Raw genomic sequence first — 20,641 nt, 5'->3', positions numbered from 1 at the left:
AGCACCTCTCCCAGTCATGACCCTGTGGACTTTGGGTTGGAGTTATTGGTGCCTTGTCTCACCACTCTTATAAACCAATAATCTCCTTTTAAGCATCAGCTCTGCTTTCTTCATTGTTTATTTCCCCACTGCATTTGGCACATTCTGCATTAACAGTTACTGAGCACTTGCAATGATCTCAGTAAATGTGAGTTACATATATTTGCTTATTTAATACTCGTAACACCTTTATGAGATAGGTACTATTATTAGACCCATTTTGCAGATGAGAAAGATGCAGCTTTAAGAAATTGAGTAACTTGTCTCACTAGAAAGTTTATTAATTCAGTGGAATTGGGTCTCTTAAGATCTTTGAAGTTTGCAACCTCACCCACAGGACCTATAGTCCCAAGGGATGTCTCTGACACCGTGGAAAAGCCCCTTCTGTTAATGTAAGAGTGGTGTTGCTTACAGAACTAGACTTTCTGAAATAGAAACCTGGGCTGATAGTGTTCATCCTTTATTTCTAGGAAGTTTCTTAAAGATCTCCAAATGGACTAATATAAATTATCTTATTTGAGTTTCAAAACAACCTGGAGACCTAGGTCAGGTATTACGGTTCCATTTTATGGATGAGGAAGCCAAAGCCTGGAAAGGACTATGATGGAAAGACTTAGGACCTGAAACCAGGCTTCTGACTTCTTAGCCAAGGGTCTTCATTACATTTTCCCTTAATACGTTTTTAAAAAAGCAAAGCAAACCACCACTACCACCACCAGCACAAACTCCAAGCAAACAAAAACATCCAAACAAGTGTTAAAAGTAGAAGATGATTCTCAGGGAGGTATCTTCTGGGGGCAGATTGGGTTCTTTCCGGGAAGCAGCTGTGAAGAGGACTGACTTGAGTACAAAGGCTTCTGGAGAACTCCTATTTTACAGGAAACCAAGTTAGCCAGAGCATCCTGTTCCTGTTTTTTTTTCTATCCTGCTATTTCTTGAGTGTTGCCAACAGATAGGGAACTCTGCTCCAAAGACTCAGGCGCAGCTTTGTCTCCTCAGCCTCTCCTCAGACTGAAGGGAGAAGCAAAGGAGTTTTCCCCTTTGGTCCCTTTCTTTGTCTCTTCCTGCCCATGCTGTGCAGTTCTCCTGGGTCCCCAGGTGACGGCCTGAATGAGAAGCTGCTGCCCATGAACTCCCTTGTTGTCCCCTCCCCACCAGAGGCTGCTCCCTGGGAAGATTTCTAAATGGAATTTCAATGGGAGGTGGGCAAAGAAGCAGCCCACCCCGGAAAAGGGACCCAGATTCAAATCCTGCAGGGCCCCTGAGGGTGAGAGATGGGGTGATGTGGGAGGTTGACTACTTTCTGCCTTAATTATCTCTGAGGACTTCTAGTTTGTTCACCAAGCCATCATTCCACTTCTTTTTCTTCCTTTTCAAAATCTGAGCCCATCTACTTTTGGCTGTATAAACTGTGAGGTTCTCTTCACAGCACAGAATTTTACTTCCTCACCTCTTTCTGTTCTCTTCACTCTTTTCCCTTCTCCAAATGTCAGTTTTTGGTCAACCAAAAATAAATGTGAAAGGCCTGATGTGAGTCTGGAGCACAGAGATTTTGGTGCTGGGTTTGCCGATGCTCTGAGAACTGAATGAGTTGTTTCCGAGCCTCAATGACCTGCACTTTGTTGCAGTATGGTGGCTTGTGTGATGACCGTTTTTTCTATCTGGTGTTTCTTGGTGTTGCCAACAGACAGGGGACTCTGGTTCAAAGACCAGACAGGGCATAGAGGGAGAATCCAGTTACTTTCCCAGACTCTAAGCCAAGAATGTATTCCCACCATCCAAAGAGGATTGCTCACTTGCTTTTATTTTAAAATCTTTAGGAATGTAAACTTTTAAAATAATACTGTCTAATCTTAACTATTTCTCTAGTTAGGAAGTTCTTCCGAATACCTAACTTGAAAGGCTTTTTAGTTAATTTTAACTAACGGCTTTTTCCTGTTGACATATAGGGGAGCAAAGACCAGCTTTTTACTCTGGTGGCTTCAAGATAATTGCTTCCCTTCATATAGGATCTGATGTTTGAATTTGTCTTTTTATGTACAAATATTCCTGGTATAGTTGGTTTGGCCTCTGTTAAAGGAAGCGAGGGTTGGTGGGGAAGCTTTAATTGCGGCCACAATGACATCCGTAGGCTGGTGGAAAGCAAGCGGGGAGCCTTTTTTGTCCAGTGAAAGATGGACAAGATTGTTTATAACATGATCTTTGAGAGTAAAACATTAACACCTGGGAATCCTGATGAAGGAAGGGAATTCTTGATGAAGTGGGAATTCTTTGCATTATCTTTGCAACTTTCCTTTGAGTCTGAAATTATTTCAAGATAAAAAATTAAAAATGATTTTTTATAAGAAAGTATTGAAATCTTAAGCTCTCAATTTTGTTTGTTTGGTTTTCAAGAAGTCGATGAGTAGGAGAGAGGAGCTTAGTATGCTCTGATCTTCCTTTTCATCATGCAGCTGCAGCAAAGTGGATGTTTCAGCAGCCTCCCCGGAATGGAAGGGCCCTGGTCTCACTTGAGAGGCCACCAGACCATTTAGGGGTATCCCTCAGGGAGAAGTGGAAGGTATGGCCCCTTAGAGTTGTCCAAGAGACTACCAGGCCAGAGAGGGGCCATGAAAGAAGGAAGAGGGGAGACACAGAGCCTGGAAGGAAAGGGGCCCAAATGCTTCTCGTGGACATTAGGCAGGGCTGTGAGAGAACTGCAAAAGGAGCAAGGTCTGGGGCAGATGAAGAAGAGTCCCAAGACCTCCAGAACCTGAAGCACCAGGAATCGTCAACGCCTGGGCTGGCTCACCTTGGAGTAGCTTGCAAAACACTTTCAAAGATCTTTTCTCATCAGACCACGGGAGAGAGACAAGGCTCATGGTGTTATCCCTATTTTACAGAAGAGGATAGTCACGTCCTGGGAGGTGATGCCATTGGCCGAAGGACATAGCTTAGCAATGGCAAAGTCAAGATTTGAATCTAGGCCCTTTCTTTCTCAAGTGGATACATTTTCACTGACATTTCACAGTAGGACTGTGGCCCAAGAAGTATCAGGGTAGGAATTGGCCCTGGAATTTCCTTTGTGTGGACCTCAGACCTGTGGTCAGCAGCAGCCTGAGGTAGATTTATTCTTGGTCTAAAAAACTAGTTGCCATTGAGTCAATTCTGATTCATGGTGATCCCATGTGTCAGAACTGCGCTTCATAAGGTTTTCAATGGCTGATTTTTTGGAAGTAGATTGCCAGGCCTTTCTTCTAGGGCGACTCTGGGTGGACTTGAACCTTCAACCTTTTGGTTAGCAGCTGAACACGATAACTATTTGCACCACCCAGGGACTCCAGTCTTGTTCTAGCTGCCCCCAAATTCTCTATCTTACAGCCTCCACAGGCCTGGCTGCTGTGTTCCCAGTGGTGGTGGGACCAACCCAGTAGTGTTGCTGCCACACCTGGGCGGATGCTTGGTTGAAGTTCCTTGTGAACCCGAGACTTGCTATGGCGGGCTTGACTTTGGGCAAGAAAGGATGATTCTGTCTTCCAGCTTCTAATGTTGACTTCCTACCAGAAACCCCAGAGACTTCCGGCTACACAGCAGTCCTGACCCACTTTTGTTTGGCTGTGCTGCAGGGGCACCATCCACCGTTCTACCATCTCGCACCTGGAGGGGAAATGAGTTCAATTAAGTAGGCAGGTCCCAGTGAGGGTTTTCTGCAATGCCATTGTTAATCTCATGGAGCATGGAAAAAATATAGCCCCAGTCCTCTCTGCCCCATTTTTGTCCATGTCAATGTTCAAGGTGGAGGACCACACGAGGGTGATGCCTTCACTGCTTGTTTCCCTCCAGCCAGGTTGCATGCTCTCTCTCTCCCTCCCTCTCTGTCTCTAGCAGGATCCCACTCGGAATCCCACAGATGTCGTGGCATTGGTTCATAGAAGGGCAGGAGTGTGTTATAACTTTATTTTCTTAACTTCTTCTTTTTTGGAACAGAGCAGCACTTTCCAGAGGTGATGCTGGGGGAAGAATTCCTTAGCCTAAGTCTGGACCAGGTGTGCAGCTTGATATCCAGTGACAAGCTGACTGTTTCTTCAGAAGAGAAGGTATGGCTGGCCCTCTGTGGTGAAACAGAAGCCTTGTGATGTGGGCATGGGAGGGACTCGTGGTTCAGTGAGACTTTTTCTTCTTTTTTTGGTCCCAGACCTTATTTCTTGTCCCTTTAAACTAAAAGCAATGCCTTCTGGACCATGACCACTAAATTTGCATTCTGGATACCTTAAAGAAGAAATAATGGTGATGATGATGATGATGACAAAGCTGCCTCCATTTACTAAACATTTATAGTTTGCCAACAACAGTGCAGAGTGCTTTATGTTCTTCCTTTCGTTTAACCTTCCCACAGCCCTGTGAAGCAGGCATTGCTATTGTCCCCATATTACAAATGGAGAAACAGAGATTCAGAAGAGTTAGTTAACTTGCCCAAGGTCACTCAGCTGGTCACTGGCAGAGCTGGGGTCTCTGTCACCAAGTCTTAGCCACTGTCCCGTATGGTGTCTCATGAGTGGGCATCATCAAGCATTTGAGCCAGAGCGGGCCTTCTGAGAACATCTATTCCAATTCCCTCATTTTATTGATAGGGAAACTGAGGCTCAGAGAGGGCGTAGGGACTCCTGAATGTTCCACAGTCATTGGCCAACCCAGGACTAGAATCCAAGTTTCCTGACATTCAGGCCTCTAACTCACCAACCACATACCTTTGTGCTAAAAGTTTAACTTCCTCCTACTGCTTTAGCTGACCTGTGGCAGTTGATATGTGTTACCTCCAGGCCTTCCCTCTCATTGTCCCCTCTCCTTGGTTATCCTCCTCTCCCATCTCCGACTATTGAATTCCAAATCAGCTCAGGTACCCTTCTACTAGGAAGAATTTCTTTACTCCAGGAGATGTAACCTCTTATACTAGAAATAACAAGATTTGGTGCTGGCTAGTAGGGTCTAGAAGCCCTGGTGGCGCAGTAGTTAAGAGCTCCACTGCTAACCAAAAGGTTGGCAGTTTAAATCTACCAGCTACTCCTTGGAAACCCTGTGGGACAGTCCTACTCTGTCCTATAGGGTTGCTATGCATCGGTATTGACTCGATGGCAATGGGTTTTTGGTTTAATGGGGTCCAAATGTCATCTCTGATATTTATAATTAGTAATGTTACCTTAGGCAAGGTACTTTGCCTCTCTGTCTCTTTACTCATTGGTAAAGTGAGGATAATAATAGAACATATTTCACAGGGTAGCTGTGGGGATTAAATGGGGTAATGTGTGTAAAAAGCCTGGTATAGTAACCGGTACCTAGTGGGCACTCAGTCAGCATTAACAGATTATATTTGACCCTGCATCGGGAATTAATTCCTGCCTACCTATGTTCCAGGGTATTGCTGTTGTTAGATGCTGTTGAGTCGATTTTTGACTTGTAGTGACCCCACGTGACAGAGTAGAACTGCCCCACAGATTTTTCTTAGCTGTAATTTTAATGGAAGCTGATCACCAGGTCTTTTTCCCATAGAGCCACTGAGTGGGTTTGAACCACCAAACTTTCAGTGCCTAACCATTGTGTCTCCAGGGCTCCTTGTTCCAGGATAACATTCACTTGTTCAGCTTTTTATTTAGTTAGTTTTGAGCCAGTTTTATCTCTCCCACTAAACTGCGAGTTCCCTGATGGTAGGGAACACATCTTACTTGTCTCTGTCTCCACAGAGATGCTCAATGAATGTTTCTTTAATTGTCTTTATCCACTCTAAGTGCCCATGCTTATGGCCCTTTCCTTAGGGAGTATTCCTGCGGTGGCTTTGAAAAGGGTTTTACATCAGAGATGAGACTGTGTCTAGAGGCATGTGTCCAGATGATGGGGTGAAATTCACAAACCCCTGACTGTCATCCTGGAAAAGTTTGATCAAGGAGAAAAGGAGTTGTTTATTGAAACTGTGGGATGCCCTGAGACTTCATATAGATCCCCAAAAGGTGGCTGGACTCTACCATAGGCTCAGGGAGGCCTCTGCTTCTATTAACCTTGATGTAAAACAGAACCTCGAGGGAACAAAATGCCTCTAGCTATGTTGTAGATCCCTTTGTACATTAACTTAGAAACTGAGAGGACCCAATTGCTTCTTCCGAAGCCTTGAGTGTCTTCTCTGATCTGTGCTACTAAATTGGTACAATTTTGAAGAAATGAGCTAGTCAGTTGATTGGCTATGTGAATGTGGGGGCAGCTGGTCAGTAAGGTGGCTATGTGAGTATGTCTTCAAGTGCAGATTGAGAAAATAGAAACACAGTCATATAAACAGCAGGACTTGGATCAATTTGGGGGTTGTGAGTTGAGAAGGAAGGACCTGCTTTCTTGAATTCATGCTGGCCCATCCTACAGTGAGATCTTAGTAAGTTTTCCTCAAGTGAAAACTTACTTGTGCTTGCAGTACTGTAGCAGGACTGGGAACGGTGGGTTGTTAGTAGGGAGAGGCATTATAGTGGCCCTGGAAAACACTTGGGCTTTGGACTCAGGCAGACTGGGTTCCAGTCTTGGCTTGACTACTTCTTGGCAGTGTGACCTTGACGAGTCACTGGTCTGTTTGAACCTTGGTTTCCTTAAATATATGGTGAAAGGATAAAACCCTGATGCACACCTATCCTGACTTTGAACCATGCAGTATCCCCTTGTTCTATGTGAACAACTGCCTCTTGATTTATGTACAGGTTCCTCATGAGTACAATTAGGTGTTCTGGAATTCCCATTCTTTGCAATATTATCCATATTTTTTTCATGATCCACACAGTTGAATGCCTTTTCATAGTCAGTGAAACACAGGTAAACATCTTTCTGATATTCTCCGCTTTCAGCCAACATCCATCTGATACCAGCAATGATATCCCTTGTTTCATGTCCTCTTCTGAATCTGGCTTAAATTTCTGGTGGTTCCCTGTCAATGTATTGCTGCAACTGCTTTTGAATGATCGTCAGAAAAATTTTACTTGCGTGTGATATTATTGATATTGTTTGATAATTTCCACATTGTTACATCACCTTTTTTTGGAATAGGCACAAATATGGATCTCTTCCAGTCGATTGGCCAGGTCTGTCAGTTTGTCGTACTGTGGGGGCTTATGTGTTCTGTGATGCTAGATGCTTTGCTGCTGGTATTCAAATAGCAGCAGGGTCACCCATGGTGGACAGGTTCCACCTGAGCTTCCAGACTAAGACATACTAGGAAGACAGGCCTGGAGGTCTACTTCTGAAAAAAATTAGCCAGTGAAAACCTTATGAATACCAGCAGAACATTGTCTAATATAGTGTCGGAAGATGAGCACCTCAGGTTGGAGGGCACTCAAAAGACATCTGGGGAAGAGCTGCCTCCTCAAAGAAGAGTCAACCTTAATAATGCAGATGGAGTCAAGCTTTCGGGACAGTCATCTGCTGATGTGGCACGACTTAAAATGAGAAGAAGCAGCTGCAAACATCCATTAATAATTGGAGTGTGAAATGTGTGAAGTATGAATCTAGGAAAATTGAAAATCATCAAAAATGAAATGCATAAAGATTGATATCCTAGGCATTAGTGGGCTGAAATGTACTGGTATTGGCCATTTTGAATTGAACAGTCGTATGGTTTACTATGCTGGGAATGACAAATTGAAGAGGAATGGCATTACATCAAAAGAACATTTCAGAATCTATCCTGAAGTACAGTGCTGTCAGTGATAGGATAATATCCATATGCCTACAAGGAAGGCCAGTTGATATGACTGTGATTCAAATGTATACACAAACCACTAAGGCCAAGATGAAAAATTGAAGATTTTTACCAACTTCTGCAGTCTGAAATTGATCTAACATGCAGTCAGGATGCATTGATAATTACTGGTGATTGGAATGCAAAAGTTGGAAACAAAAAAAGATTGGTAGTTGGAAAATATGGCCCTGGTATAGAAATGACACTGAAGATCACAAGATAAAATTTTGCAAGACCAGCAACTTCTTTGCAAATACCCTTTTTCACCAACATAAATGGTGACTCTACACACGTGGACCTCCCCAGATGGAATACACAGGAATCAAATTGACTGCTTCTGTGGAAAGAGATGATGGAAAAGCTCAGTATCATCAGTCAGAACAAGGCCAGGAGCCAACTGCAGGACAGACCATCAGTTGCTCATATGCAAGTTCAAGATGAACCTGAAGAAAATTAAAACAAGTCCGCAAGAACCAAAGTACAACCTTGAGTATATCCCACCTGAATTTAGAAACCATCTCAAGAATAGATTGGATACATTGAACAGTAATGACCAAAGACCAGAACAGTTATAGAATGGCATCAAGGACATCATACATGAAGAAAACAGGAGGCCATTAAGAAGGCAAGAAAGAAAGAAAAGACCAAAACGGATGTCAGAAGAGACTCTGAAACTTGCTCTTGAACATGAAGTAGCTAAAGTGAAAGGAAGAAATGATGAAGTAAAAGCTGAACAGAAGATTTCAAAAGGCAGCTTGAGAAGACAAAGGAAAGTATTTTAATAACATGTGCAAAGAACTGAAGATAGAAAGCCAAAAGGAAAGAACACACTCAGCATTTCTCAAGCTGAAAGAACTGAAGAAAAAATTCAAGCCTTGAGTGGCAATATTGAAGCATTCTATGGGCAAAATACTGAACAACGCAGGAAGCATCAAAAAAAAGGTGGAATGTATACGAGTGTCACTGTACCAAAAAGAATTGGTGGATGTTCAGTCATTTCAAGAGGTAGCATATGATTAAGAACTGATTGTAGTGAAGAAAGAAGTCCAAGCTGCACTGATGATACTGGCAAAAAACAAGGCTCCAGGAATTGATGGAATACCAGTTGAAATGTTTCAACAAACGGATGCAGCGCTGGAGGTGCTTACTCGTCTATGCCAAGCAATTTGGAAGACAGCTACCTGGCCAACCAACTGGAACAGCATTAGAGATAATGGATGCAAAATATCAAAGACTGTTTGGCAGGTGCTCAGTTAAGTGGCATATTCCTCTCTTTTAAGGCACCATTCATAATTAAAAAAAAAAAAAAACCCATTGCTATCAAGTTTGTTCTGACTCGTGGTGACCCCATTTATTACAGAATAGGACTGCTCTATAGGGTTTCCTTGACTGTAATCTCTGTGGAAGCAGATCACCAGGACTTTCTTCTGTGGTGCTGCTTGGTGGGTTTGAATTGCCAACATTTAGGTTAGTAGTCAAGCATAAACTGTTTGCACTACCCAGGGACCATTTGATAATGGTAGTGGTATCAATTTTGCCTTTGGTAATGGTAAAATATACCACTGAGTTAATTGCATCTTTCCAGAAACAAAGAAACATGATATTAAATGTACATAGTTAAAAACTTGTCTGTAGTGATGCTCCTTTGTTCATACGCTTACGTATGAGTTGCTTTTTTGTGTAACCAGAGTTTGGAGTTTAGGGTTTTCACATTAATGAAGTTCTGTATCTCATTGCTTCTCAGAAATTATGTGTAGCTTCAGAGTTACGTGATGCTTTTAATAAAGCAGATTACTCATGATCTTGATTTGTTTCGCATCTTTAAGGATGGCAGTGTAATTCTGAGGCTTATCAAAGAGGAGTGGGATTTGGTCTGCATCTTCTCTTTGGGTAAACCCATAGTTTTATTTCCTCTTAATCAATCACGTATTACTGGAAGATAAGGAGCTTCTCTGGAAAGTCAGCTGGAAGCTTCTGACAATTAAGATGTTCCTCATTTGAGGAGAGTCCTTTATATGAATCAGTCACTTCCATCTCTTTAGGCTTTGAAAATTCTGTGATCTGTTCTAGGAGATTTGGTGATGTCTGGTCCCTTTGATTAGACTGCCTGTTTGTGACAGGCAATCTTGTGCACACAGAATAGTGTCTCCTTTCAGTGTTGCCTTATAGTGAAATTTTTTGAATGCATTTGAAATAATATTGTTGTGTGCCATCAAGTCAGTTCTGACTCACAGTGACACTACAGGACAGAATAGAACTGCCCTATAAGGTTTCCTAGGCTGTAAATCTTTAGGGGAGCACATTGCCAGGTCTTTTCTCTGGTGGAGCAGCTGGTGGGTTCTAGCTGCTGCCTTTTCAGTTAGTAGCTGAGTGCTTACCATTGCCCCACCAGTGCTCCTGTAATAATATTAGGGATCTTCGTTTAAGTTAAAATTCAACTGCATATAATGTTACATTTTCAGAAAACTTAACTGAGGTGGTAATTGAAGTAAATCCACATCTGTTCAGGTAAGTGCACCCCTGAACACCATGACTCACTCCTCTGTCTACGCCCCACAGGTTGCTTTCAACATATGTTATGAGATGCAGCTAGATTTCAGATGTATTAAAATGTGAAAAAACTGTGAATCTTAAAATAGAAGAAATGATACATTTTATTGTTAATGTTGAGTACAAGTGGGAGTGAGTGGCTGGGCGTGGGCAGCTCAGTTGTTGACAGATTGACCAGTTCAGTGGTTAAAACTATAGCACTGCAATTAGAGTAGCTGGGGCTGAATCTTGACTCTACTACTTAAACAAGCTGAATGACCTTGGGCAAATTATGGAGCCCCTACCAGAATGTGGAAATTGACTCTACAGCCATGGGTTTGGTTTTGGTAATTTATGGTCATTGCTAGAGTGGTATCAGGCTCATGGTAGATACTGAAAAATCATATGTTTAATGATTAAGTAAAAGAAACTCCCTAACCCTCAGTTTTCTCATCTGTATAAGGGGGATAATGATAGTGTAGACTCTACTCATAGAATTGTTCCGAAGATGAAATGAGATAATACATGAAAGGTGCTTAGCATATAGGAAGTACTACTGTAAGGTACTATTACTATTGCTGCTATGATTATTATTATTGGCTGTAGTAGGAATAGTAGTAGTAGTAACTGTTGAGTGGGGCTTTCCTTAAGAGGAAGCTCTTCACAGAGCCCATATAGGCCTGAGTTGCTGGAGTAACCTGGGGCCCAGTGCCTAGCAGCACTGAGAGTGGTCATGGCCTCTTACTCCCCAGCATCCCAGCACTTCCAGAACCCCACCTCTGTTTGGACTACTTCCAGAGTTCAGATGTTGTTGTTCCTCCAGCATCACTTGCTTTTGCCCATGCCTTGTCTCCGCCACTGTATGTAGTCAAAACTCCTTGAGGGCTGTGAGGGTGTCTTAGTTATCTTTGTAACACACACAGTACCTGGCATAGTGCCCGGGAGGCACCTTGGAGGCACTCAGCAGATATCCCCTGAGAGGGTGAAGAGGCAGACTGAGGCTGGACTCTGCACTGAACCAGCTGAGGTTATGGGATTAACTCAAATTTTTGTCCAGAGAAGAAGAACAGATGTGGGAGCTAGAGGCCAGGGACCAGTGTGGGTCTTTGCCCTTTTCTCTCTTGATTTTCCTTTATGTGGTTTTTGTTTTAAAATTTCTGTTACTTGAGAGAGGACAAATGGATATGCTGGGGATCACAAAATCACCAGTTCTCTGGGGAGGACCTTTGTTCCCTCCATCTCCCTGAAGATAGAACGAAGACACGGAGGAACAAGCTCCTCCCAGCTGTCTACTTCTTCTGCATGGGAGGCATTGTGTGCAGAGCCAAGCCCTTGAGCAGAGAGCATGTTTAGTGTATTCCCCTTTGAGGCCCAAATTTCGGCTCTGGCCATGGACACTTAAGTGACCCAGGGACATGGTAAGCAACCTTCTGGGAGTCACTCACATATACTAAGGAAAAGAGGTATGACTCCTGGGTTCTAGTGCAGTTTTGCCACTGGACTGAACAAGTTACAGGACTTCTTTGACCTTTGCTTTCTTAGTTGGTAAATATGTTTCTGCTTCTCAAAAATTCCATGCCTTTTGCCCAGTGTCAGTTAATTGGGGAAAAGATAGTCTTTTTAACAAATGGTGCTGGCATAACTGGATATCCATTTGCAAAAAAATGAAACAGGACCCATACCTCACACCATGCACAAAAACTAACTCCAAGTGGGTCAAAGACCTAAACATAAAGACTAAAACAATAAAGATCATGGAAGAAAAAATAGGGACAACGTTAGGAGCCCTAATACAAGGCATAAACAGAATACAAAATATTACCAAAAATGACGAAGAGAAACCAGATAACTGGGAGCGCCTAAAAATCAAACACCTATGCTCATCTAAAGACTTCACCAAAAGAGTAAAAAGACCACCTACAGATTAGGAAAGAATTTTCAGCTATGACATCTCCGACCAGCGCCTGATCTGTAAAATCTATATGATTCTGCTAAAACTCAACCACAAAAAGACAAACAACCCAATCAAGACGTGGGCAAAGGATATGAACACGCACTTCACTAAAGAAGATATTCAGGCAGCTAACAGATACATGAGAAAATGCTCTCGATCATTAGCCATTAGAGAAATGCAAATTAAAACTACGATGAGATTCCATCTCACTCCAACAAGGCTGGCCTTAATCCAAAAAACACAAAATAATAAATGTTGGAGAGGCTGCGGAGAGATTGGAACTCTTATACACTGCTGGTGGGAATGTAAAATGGTACAACCACTTTGGAAATCTATCTGGCGTTATAGAACTACCATACAACCCAGAAATCCCACTCCTCAGAATATACCCTAGAGATACAAGAGCCTTCACACAAATAGATATATGCACACCCATGTTTATTGCAGCTCTGTTTACAATAGCAAAAAGCTGGAAGCAACCAAGGTGTCCATCAACGGATGAATGGTTAAATAAATTGTGGTATATTCACACAATGGAATACTACACATCGATAAAGAACAGTGATTAATCTGTGAAACATTTCATAACATGGAGGAACCTGGAAGGCATTATGCTGAGTGAAATTAGTCAGAGGCAAAAGGACAAATATTGTATAAGACCACTATTATAAGATCTTGAGAAATAGTATAAACTGAGAAGAACACATACTTTTGTGGTTACGAGGGAGGGAGGGAAGGAGGGAGGGTGGGAGAGGGTTATTTACTGATTAGTTAGTAGATAAGAATTACTTTAGGTGAAAAAAAGGGAAGGACAATACTCAATACAGGGAAGGTCAGCTCAACTGGACTGGACTAAAAGCAAAGAAATTTCCGGGATAAACTGAATGCTTCAAAGGTCAGCGGAGCAGGGGCAGGGGTTTGGGGACTATGGCTAAGGGGACTTCTAAGTCAATTGGCAAAATAATACTATTGTGAAAACATTCTGCATCCCACTTTGAAATGTGGCGTCTGGGGTCTTAAATGCTAACAAGCGGCCATCTAAGATGCATCAATTGGTCTCAACCCACCTGGATCAAAGGAGAATGAAGAACACCAAGGTCACACGATAACTATGAGCCCAAGAGACAGAAAGGGCCACATGAACCAGAGACTTAGATCATCCTGAGACCAGAAGAACTAGATGGTGCCCGGCCACAACCGATGACTGCCCTGACAGGGAGCACAACACAGAACCCCTGAGGTAGCAGGAGATCAGTGGGATGCAGACCCCAAATTCTCGTAAAAAGACCAGACTTAATGGTCTGACTGAGACTAGAGGAATCCTGGCGGTCATGGTCCCCAAACCTTCTGTTGACACAGGACAGGAACCATTCCCAAAGACAACTCATCAGACATGGAAGGAACTGGACAATGGGTTGGAGAAAGATGCTGATGAAGAGTGAGCTACTAGTATCAGGTGGACACTTGAGACTGTGTTGGCATCTCTTGTCTGGAGGGGAGATAGGAGAGTAGAGAGGGTTAGAAACTGGCAAAATTGTCACGAAAGGGGAGACTGGAAGGGCTGACTCATTAGGGAGAGAGTAAGTGGGAGTATGGAGTAAGGTGTATATAAGCTTATAAGTGACAGACTGACTTGATTTGTAAACGTTCACTTAAAGCTCAATAAAAATTATTTAAAAAAAAGTTCTTTATTAAAAAAAAAAATTCCATGCCTTTTTATGAAATGTAATTGAGGCATTTCAGAAATAGCTATGAGTGAGCCTTAGTGGGGAAATGGCCCACATTTTAGATACAGGTCAGGAAGAAATTGGTTGTTGTTGATAGGTGCCATCGAGTTGGTTCTAGCTCATAGCGACCCCATGCACAACAGAATGAAATACTGCCCAGTTCCCCACCATCCTCACAGTTGTTTCTATACTTAAGCCCATTGTTGCAGCCACTGTGCCAATCCATTTTCTTGAAGGTCTTCATCTTTTTCATTGACCCTCTACTTTACCAAGCATGATGTCCTTCTCCAGGGACTGATCCCTCCTGACAAAATGTCCGAAGTATGTGAGATGCAGTCTCACCATCCTTGCTTCTAAGGAGCATTCTGGTTGTACTTCTTCCAAGACAGACTTGTTCATTCTTTTTGCAGTCCATGGCACGTTCAGTATTCTTCACCAACATCACAATTCTAAGGTGTCAATTCTTCTCAAGTCGTCCTTATTTATTGTCTAGCTTTCGCATGTATATGAGGTGATTGAAAACACCATGGCTTGGGTCAGGTGCACCTTAGTCCTCAAGGTGACATCTTTGCTTTTTAATGCTTTAAAGAGATCTGTTGCACCTGATTTGCCCAATGCAATGTGTCTTTTGATTTCTGGACTGCTGCATCCATGGGTGTTGATTGTGGATTCAAGTCAAATGAAATCCTTGACAGCTTCTATCTTTTCTTCATTTATCATGATGTTGCTTATTGGTCCAGTTGTGAGGATTTTTGTTTTCTTTATGTTAAGGTGTAATCCATACCGAAAGCTGTGGTCTTTGATCTTCATCAGTAAGTGCTTCAAGTCCTCTTCACTTTCAGCAAGCAAGGTTGTTTCATCTGGATAACACAGGTTGTTAATGAGTCTTCCTCCAATCCTGATGCCGCATTCTTCTTCATATAGTCCAGCCTCTTGGGTTATTTGTGCAGCACACAGATTAAATAAGTATGGTGAAAGGATACAACCCAGAGGCACACCTTTTCTGACTTTAAACCACACATTATCCCCTTGTTCTGTTTGAACAACTGCCTCTTGATCCATGTACAGATTCCTCATGAGCACAATTAAGTGTTCCGAAATTCTCATTCTCTGCAATGTTATCCATAATTTGTTATTATCCACACAGTCGAATGCCTTAGCATAGTCAGTAAAACACAGGTAAGTATCTTTCTGGTATTCTCTGCTTTCAGCCAGCATCCATCTGACACCAGCAATGATATTCCTTGTTCCACATCCTCTTCTGAATTGTAGCTTGAATTTCTGGCAGTTCCCTGACAATATACTGTTGCCACCGCTTTTGAATGATCTTCAGCAAACTTTTGCTTGCATGTGATATTAATGATATCATTTGATAATTTCCACATTCACTTGGATCATCACCTTTCATGGGAATAAGCATAAATATGGATCTCTTTCAGTCAGTTGGCCAGGTAGGTGTCTTCCAAATTTCTTGGCATAGATGAGTGAACACTTCCAGTGCTGCATCCGTTTGTTGAAACATCTGAATTGGTATTCCTCAAATCCTGGAGCCTTGTTTTTCACCAGTGTCTTCTGTGCAGCTTGGACTTCTTCTATCAGTACCGTTGGTTCCTGATCATGTGCTACCTCCTGAAATGGTTGAATGTTGACCAATTCTTTTTGGTATAATGACTACGTGTATTCCTTCCATCTTCTTTTGATGCTTCCTGCATTGTTTAATATTTTCTCCATAGGATCCTTCAGTATTGCAACTCGAGGTTTGAATTTTTTCTTCAGTTCTTTCAGTTTGAGAAATGCTGAATGTGTTCCTCCTTTTTGGTTTTCTATCTCGAGGTCTTTGCACATGTCATCATAATACTTTACTTTTTGTCTTCTCGAGCTGCCCTTTGAAATCTTCTGTTCAGGTCTTTTACTTCATCATTTTTTCCTTTTGCTTTAGCTACTCGATGTTCAAGAGCAAGTTTCAGATTCTCTTCTGACACCCATTTAGGTCTCTCCTGTCTTTTTAATGACGTCTTGCTTTCTTCATGTATGATGTCCTTGATGTCCTTCCACAGCTTGTCTGTTCTTCTGTCATTAGTGTTCAATGTGTCAAATCTATTCTTGAGATAGTCTCTAAATTCATCTCATCTCATCATCTAAATTCAAGGTTGTACTTTGGCTCTCATGGACTTGTTCTTTTTTTTTCCAGTTTCAACTTGAATATACGTATCAGTAATCGATGGTCTGATCTGCAGTCAGCCTCTGGCCTTGTTCTGACTTGTGATATTGAGCATTTCTATCGTCTCTTTCCACAAATGTAGTCGATTTGATTCCTGTATATTCCGTCTGGTGAGGTACATGTGTATTGTCGCTGTTTGTGTTGGTGAAAAAAAGTATTTGCAATGAAGAAGTCTTTGGTCTTGCAAAATTCTATCATGCGATCTCCAGCATCGTTTCTATCACCAAGGCCATATTTTCCAACTACTGATCCTTCTTCTTTGTTTCCAACTTTCACATTCCAATCACCAGTAGTTATCAGTGCACCCTGATTGCATGTTCGATCAATTTTAGACTGCAGAAGTTGGTAAAAATCTTCAATTTTTTCATCTTTGACCTTAGTGGTTGGTGTGTATATTTGAATAATAGTTGTATTAACTGGTCTTCCTTGTAGGCATGTGGATATTATCCTATCACTGACAGCATCATACTTCAGAATAGGTCTTGAAATGTTCTTTTTGACTGTGAATGCAAAGCCATTCCTCTTCAAGTTGTCATTCCAGGCATAATAGACCCTATGATTGTCTTATTCAAAATGACCAATACCAGTCCATTTCAGCTCATTAATGCTTAGGGTATTGATCTTTACTCATTCCATCTCATGTTTGACGATTTCCAATTTTCCTAGATCTGTACTTTGTACATTCCACGTTCCAATTATTAATGGATGTTTGCAGCTGTTTCTTCTCATTTTGAGTCATGCCACATCAGCAAATGGATGTCCCGAAAGTTGGCCTCCATCCATGTCATTATGGTCGACTCTACTTTGAGGAGGCAGCTCTTCCCCAGTTATATTTTGAGTGCCTTCTAACCTGAGGAGCTCATCTTCCGGCACTGTATCAGACAATGTTCTGCTGCTGTTCATAAGGTTTTCACTGGCTAAATCTTTTCAGAAATAGACTGCTGGGTCTTCTTTCTAGTCTTAGTCTGAAAGCTCAGCTAAAACCTGTCCACCATGGGTGACCCTGCTGGTATTTAAGTACCGGTGGCCTAGCTTCCCACATCACAGCCACACACAAGCCCCCACAGGATGACGAACTGACAGACGCGTGGGAGGAAATGAACAACATTTTAAATACAGGTCAGGAAGAAATTGTTTAGGCCTTAAAAAATTTAGATTAGTGTCAAGTATGTGTTATAATGAGAACTACAGGTTAGTTTATCTCTGCATTATCACATGTTTTTCATACATTGTTGTCTCCTAAAATGTATTTTGGGGCTGAATTCTTTTATCTTCTGAAAGAAATTTGGCCCCTGTCTCCCAGGAGCACCTGTGTTGCATACCCTATGTCTTAATTTCTAGCCCCTCCAGCCAGCTTTGCTTGTGGGATGCAGGCTGTAGAGCAGCCAGTAGGCTGGGTTTGAGTGATTGCTACAGAGGCATCATCGGGTGACTGGCCAGGTATACTCTACTGCCTGGGCTGAGCTGTTGGCTGCCCTGCCTTACTCTGAGGTCAGTAGTTAGAGTTGCTGTCTTCTTAGCCTGCAGACAATGATCTGGCCTGGGCCCCTGCCTTAGCGTTACTCTTTTTACTGTTCTCCTTTGGAGAGTGCGGCTCAGTAAACATCTATGAGCAGAACACACAGCACTCTGACCAAAAAAACTAACCAAATACCAGTTGTTCTCCAGGTACATTTTACATGTAAAGTTTGTATTAAAGTAAGTTCATAGAGAAGTGAACGAATAATAATTGTACAGCTCAACTTTTCACAAAGTGAAACACCCACATAACTAGTACCCAGAACAAGAAACAAAACCGCAAAACTCTTTTCCAGTTACTCACTATCCTGCATCCTGAGAAGGGTAGCTGCTATCATGACTTCTCATACCACCCATCAGTTTTGGCAGTTTTTGAACTCTATGTAAATGGAATAGTGCTGTTTGTACACTTTTGCGTATGGCTTCTTTTGCTCAGCATAATGTTTAGCATATCATTTCTAATCTTCACAGTTTGCAAGGTGGAGATTATTGTCTCCAGTTTACAGAAGAGGCAAATGAAGCTCAGAGAGGTGATACGACTTGTTAACAATTGATTACTCTGTGATTTGAAACTTGATGCGTCTGCCCCTCAAGCTCCTGCTTTTTAATTAATGTACTCCCATCTCAATGGGAACAGAGATGAGTGATACATATTCATTACTATTCAAGAGCTCACAGTCTGGTGGGCAGACAGACCAAAAACATGTATCCATAATATGTGGCCAAGACAGATAATTGCCTGTAATCAAGGTTCGAGGAAAGTGTCCTCAAGTATCTTATTCCAAGTTGTTGGGTGGGGAAAGTCTCATGGAAAAGAGAATATTTGAGCCAAGACTTGAAGAGTGAGAATAGGATTTTGGAACGCAGTTCAGGTTGAAGGAATAGTAGAAATAAAGACATGGAAATTTGGAAGAACTTATTTACTTGTGAGGGGAAAGTAATCTGATGATAATCAAGGGTGTTTGGGGGGGTAGTGGGAGAGGAAGGAGCCTTGGTGGTACAACGGTTAAGCGCTCGGCTGCTAACAACCAAAAGGTTGGCAGTTTGAACCCACCAGCTACTCTGTGGGAGAAAGATGTGGCAGTCTGCTTCCATGAAGATTTACAGCCTTGGAAACAATGTGGGGCAGTTCTGCCCTGTCCTATAGGGTTGCTATGAGTCAGAATCAACTTGATAGCAACGGGTTTAGTTTTAGTTTAGTGGGAGATGAGGCTGAGAATGGAGTAGAGGTCTGTGTAGAGCGTTAAGGAGTGAGGGCTGTCTTCTCTATGTCAGTGTTTGCCCAACTGTGTCCCATGAAACCGTGATATTGTGAGATGTTTATAGGTGTTCAGGTAAAAAACCGAGTTTCTTTACTACCTGACTTGTCAGAGCTTTTACATGTTAATGAGTTTTGTGAATCTCTAAAGGGGACTTGGGGATGTGGTGTGATGTGTTCTCCAGGCTCATCTGGCCCCTAAACTCCTTTACCACAGAATGTCTTCTGCCTCTAGTAGTCTGAGGAACACCTTATGGAGAACAGTCTTGAGTCCACCTTTCTTTGGTAGCCCCATTCTACCATTTACTGCATTTGTTGCTTTTTCGTTTGACAATTCGTTGCCTTAGTGGTTTCTAATTTTTGGTTGTGAATTCATTTTCAGAGGATGCTACGTCCACGGGAATTTGGGTTGCCTTGGGCTGTGGAAATGCCCCTCGAGGGTAGGTTTACTGGTTTGGAAACAGTTTTTATATTAATTTTACGCTTGGATGTCCCTATCCCACCAGGATGTCAGTTCAAACCCCACATCTGTATGTGGAATAAGCTTGGGGTTCAGATTTCTTGAAGATACAGTCTCCCTACCCTACCCCCAGCCCACAGGAGATGACAAGCTTACTTCCCCCTTCCCATAGGAAATGGCCAAAAAGTTCGTTTAGTTGCAGTTATGTAGCTGGAGCAATGCTGTCCACAAGGAATCTGTGACCTAGACAGTCTGCTCAGTGGGACACTAGCCTCCAGCCACTAAAGCCCACATCTGAATCCTATCGGCCTGTGAGCCATTTTGGCTCAGCCTCCCTTGAATCCCCTCTCAGTTAAAGCACTTGAGCATTTGCTTTGAGTATTGCTCAAATCCTTTTGTATTTTTTTAATACATTGTTTTCATGTATTTGAAGCTATAGAAGACTCCTTCCATGCCAGCTCAGTCCACCATATCGAATGGAAGGCATTCTCCATCCCTGCACCATGTTCCCATCATTTGTAGGATTAGTGCCACTGAAGTAGTTTTGCAGACATACCTACCACGCAGGCATGCCCATCAGACCACCGCACCGCTGTCCTTTTCCTTATTCTTTACAGAGTCATAGTGAAAGTCTTTTTACTGGGTATAGGCAGTTGTAGAAAGCTGAAGAACAATTTCCAGGCTGGCAATATCACTGTTTTAGATTTATTATCATTCTTGTTTATCCGAAGCCAGTTACCTGGCAGTGTACTGTTGTAGGAAGAGAACGATGCACCCATTCATTCAGAATTTTCATGAATCTATTAATGCTCTCAAGAAATATTTATTGAATGCTTGCTATGTGGCACATAGTGTGTTTGTCACAGGAGAGACACTGGTGAACAAATAAACGCAAGGCCCCTGCCTTTGTGGAACTCAGAATCAAATGGGGGAGAAGAACTATTTATCAAATATCTACACAAATAAACATATAGCTACACAGTGTGAAATGTACTATGAAGAATATGTATAGGGTGCCATGAAAGTGTGGCTTGAAAGCCAGTGGTTCTAACTGTTGTCCTGTCATCACTTATCTGGATAATGTTGGGCAAACACTTTGCCAGTCTCTGCTTTACTTTCTTCTTTTGTGAATGACTATCTTTGAGCCTGAAATGAAACAACTATAAGAAAGAAAATTTTTTAAAGTGCTTT

The 20,641-nt window shown here is 42.2% G+C and overlaps 1 protein-coding gene across 3 annotated transcripts in view; it reads left to right on the top strand.

Annotated features, from left to right (window-relative positions):
- The window catches only part of KLHL3 (kelch like family member 3), a 145,878-nt gene that overhangs the window by 73,239 nt on the left and 51,998 nt on the right, over positions 1–20,641 (top strand). For all 3 annotated transcript variants that reach the window (XM_010590853.3, XM_064276538.1, XM_064276548.1), the window contains exon 6: positions 4,006–4,115. In XM_010590853.3, coding sequence (XP_010589155.1) covers positions 4,006–4,115 — 110 coding nt within the window. The remainder of the gene's footprint in view (positions 1–4,005; positions 4,116–20,641) is intronic.

This window comes from Loxodonta africana, chromosome 2 (genome assembly GCF_030014295.1).
Source record: "Loxodonta africana isolate mLoxAfr1 chromosome 2, mLoxAfr1.hap2, whole genome shotgun sequence".
Taxonomy (NCBI): domain Eukaryota; kingdom Metazoa; phylum Chordata; class Mammalia; order Proboscidea; family Elephantidae; genus Loxodonta; species Loxodonta africana.
Note: the sequence above shows the minus strand (reverse complement) of the source record. Positions and strands in the feature narration are given on the sequence as shown.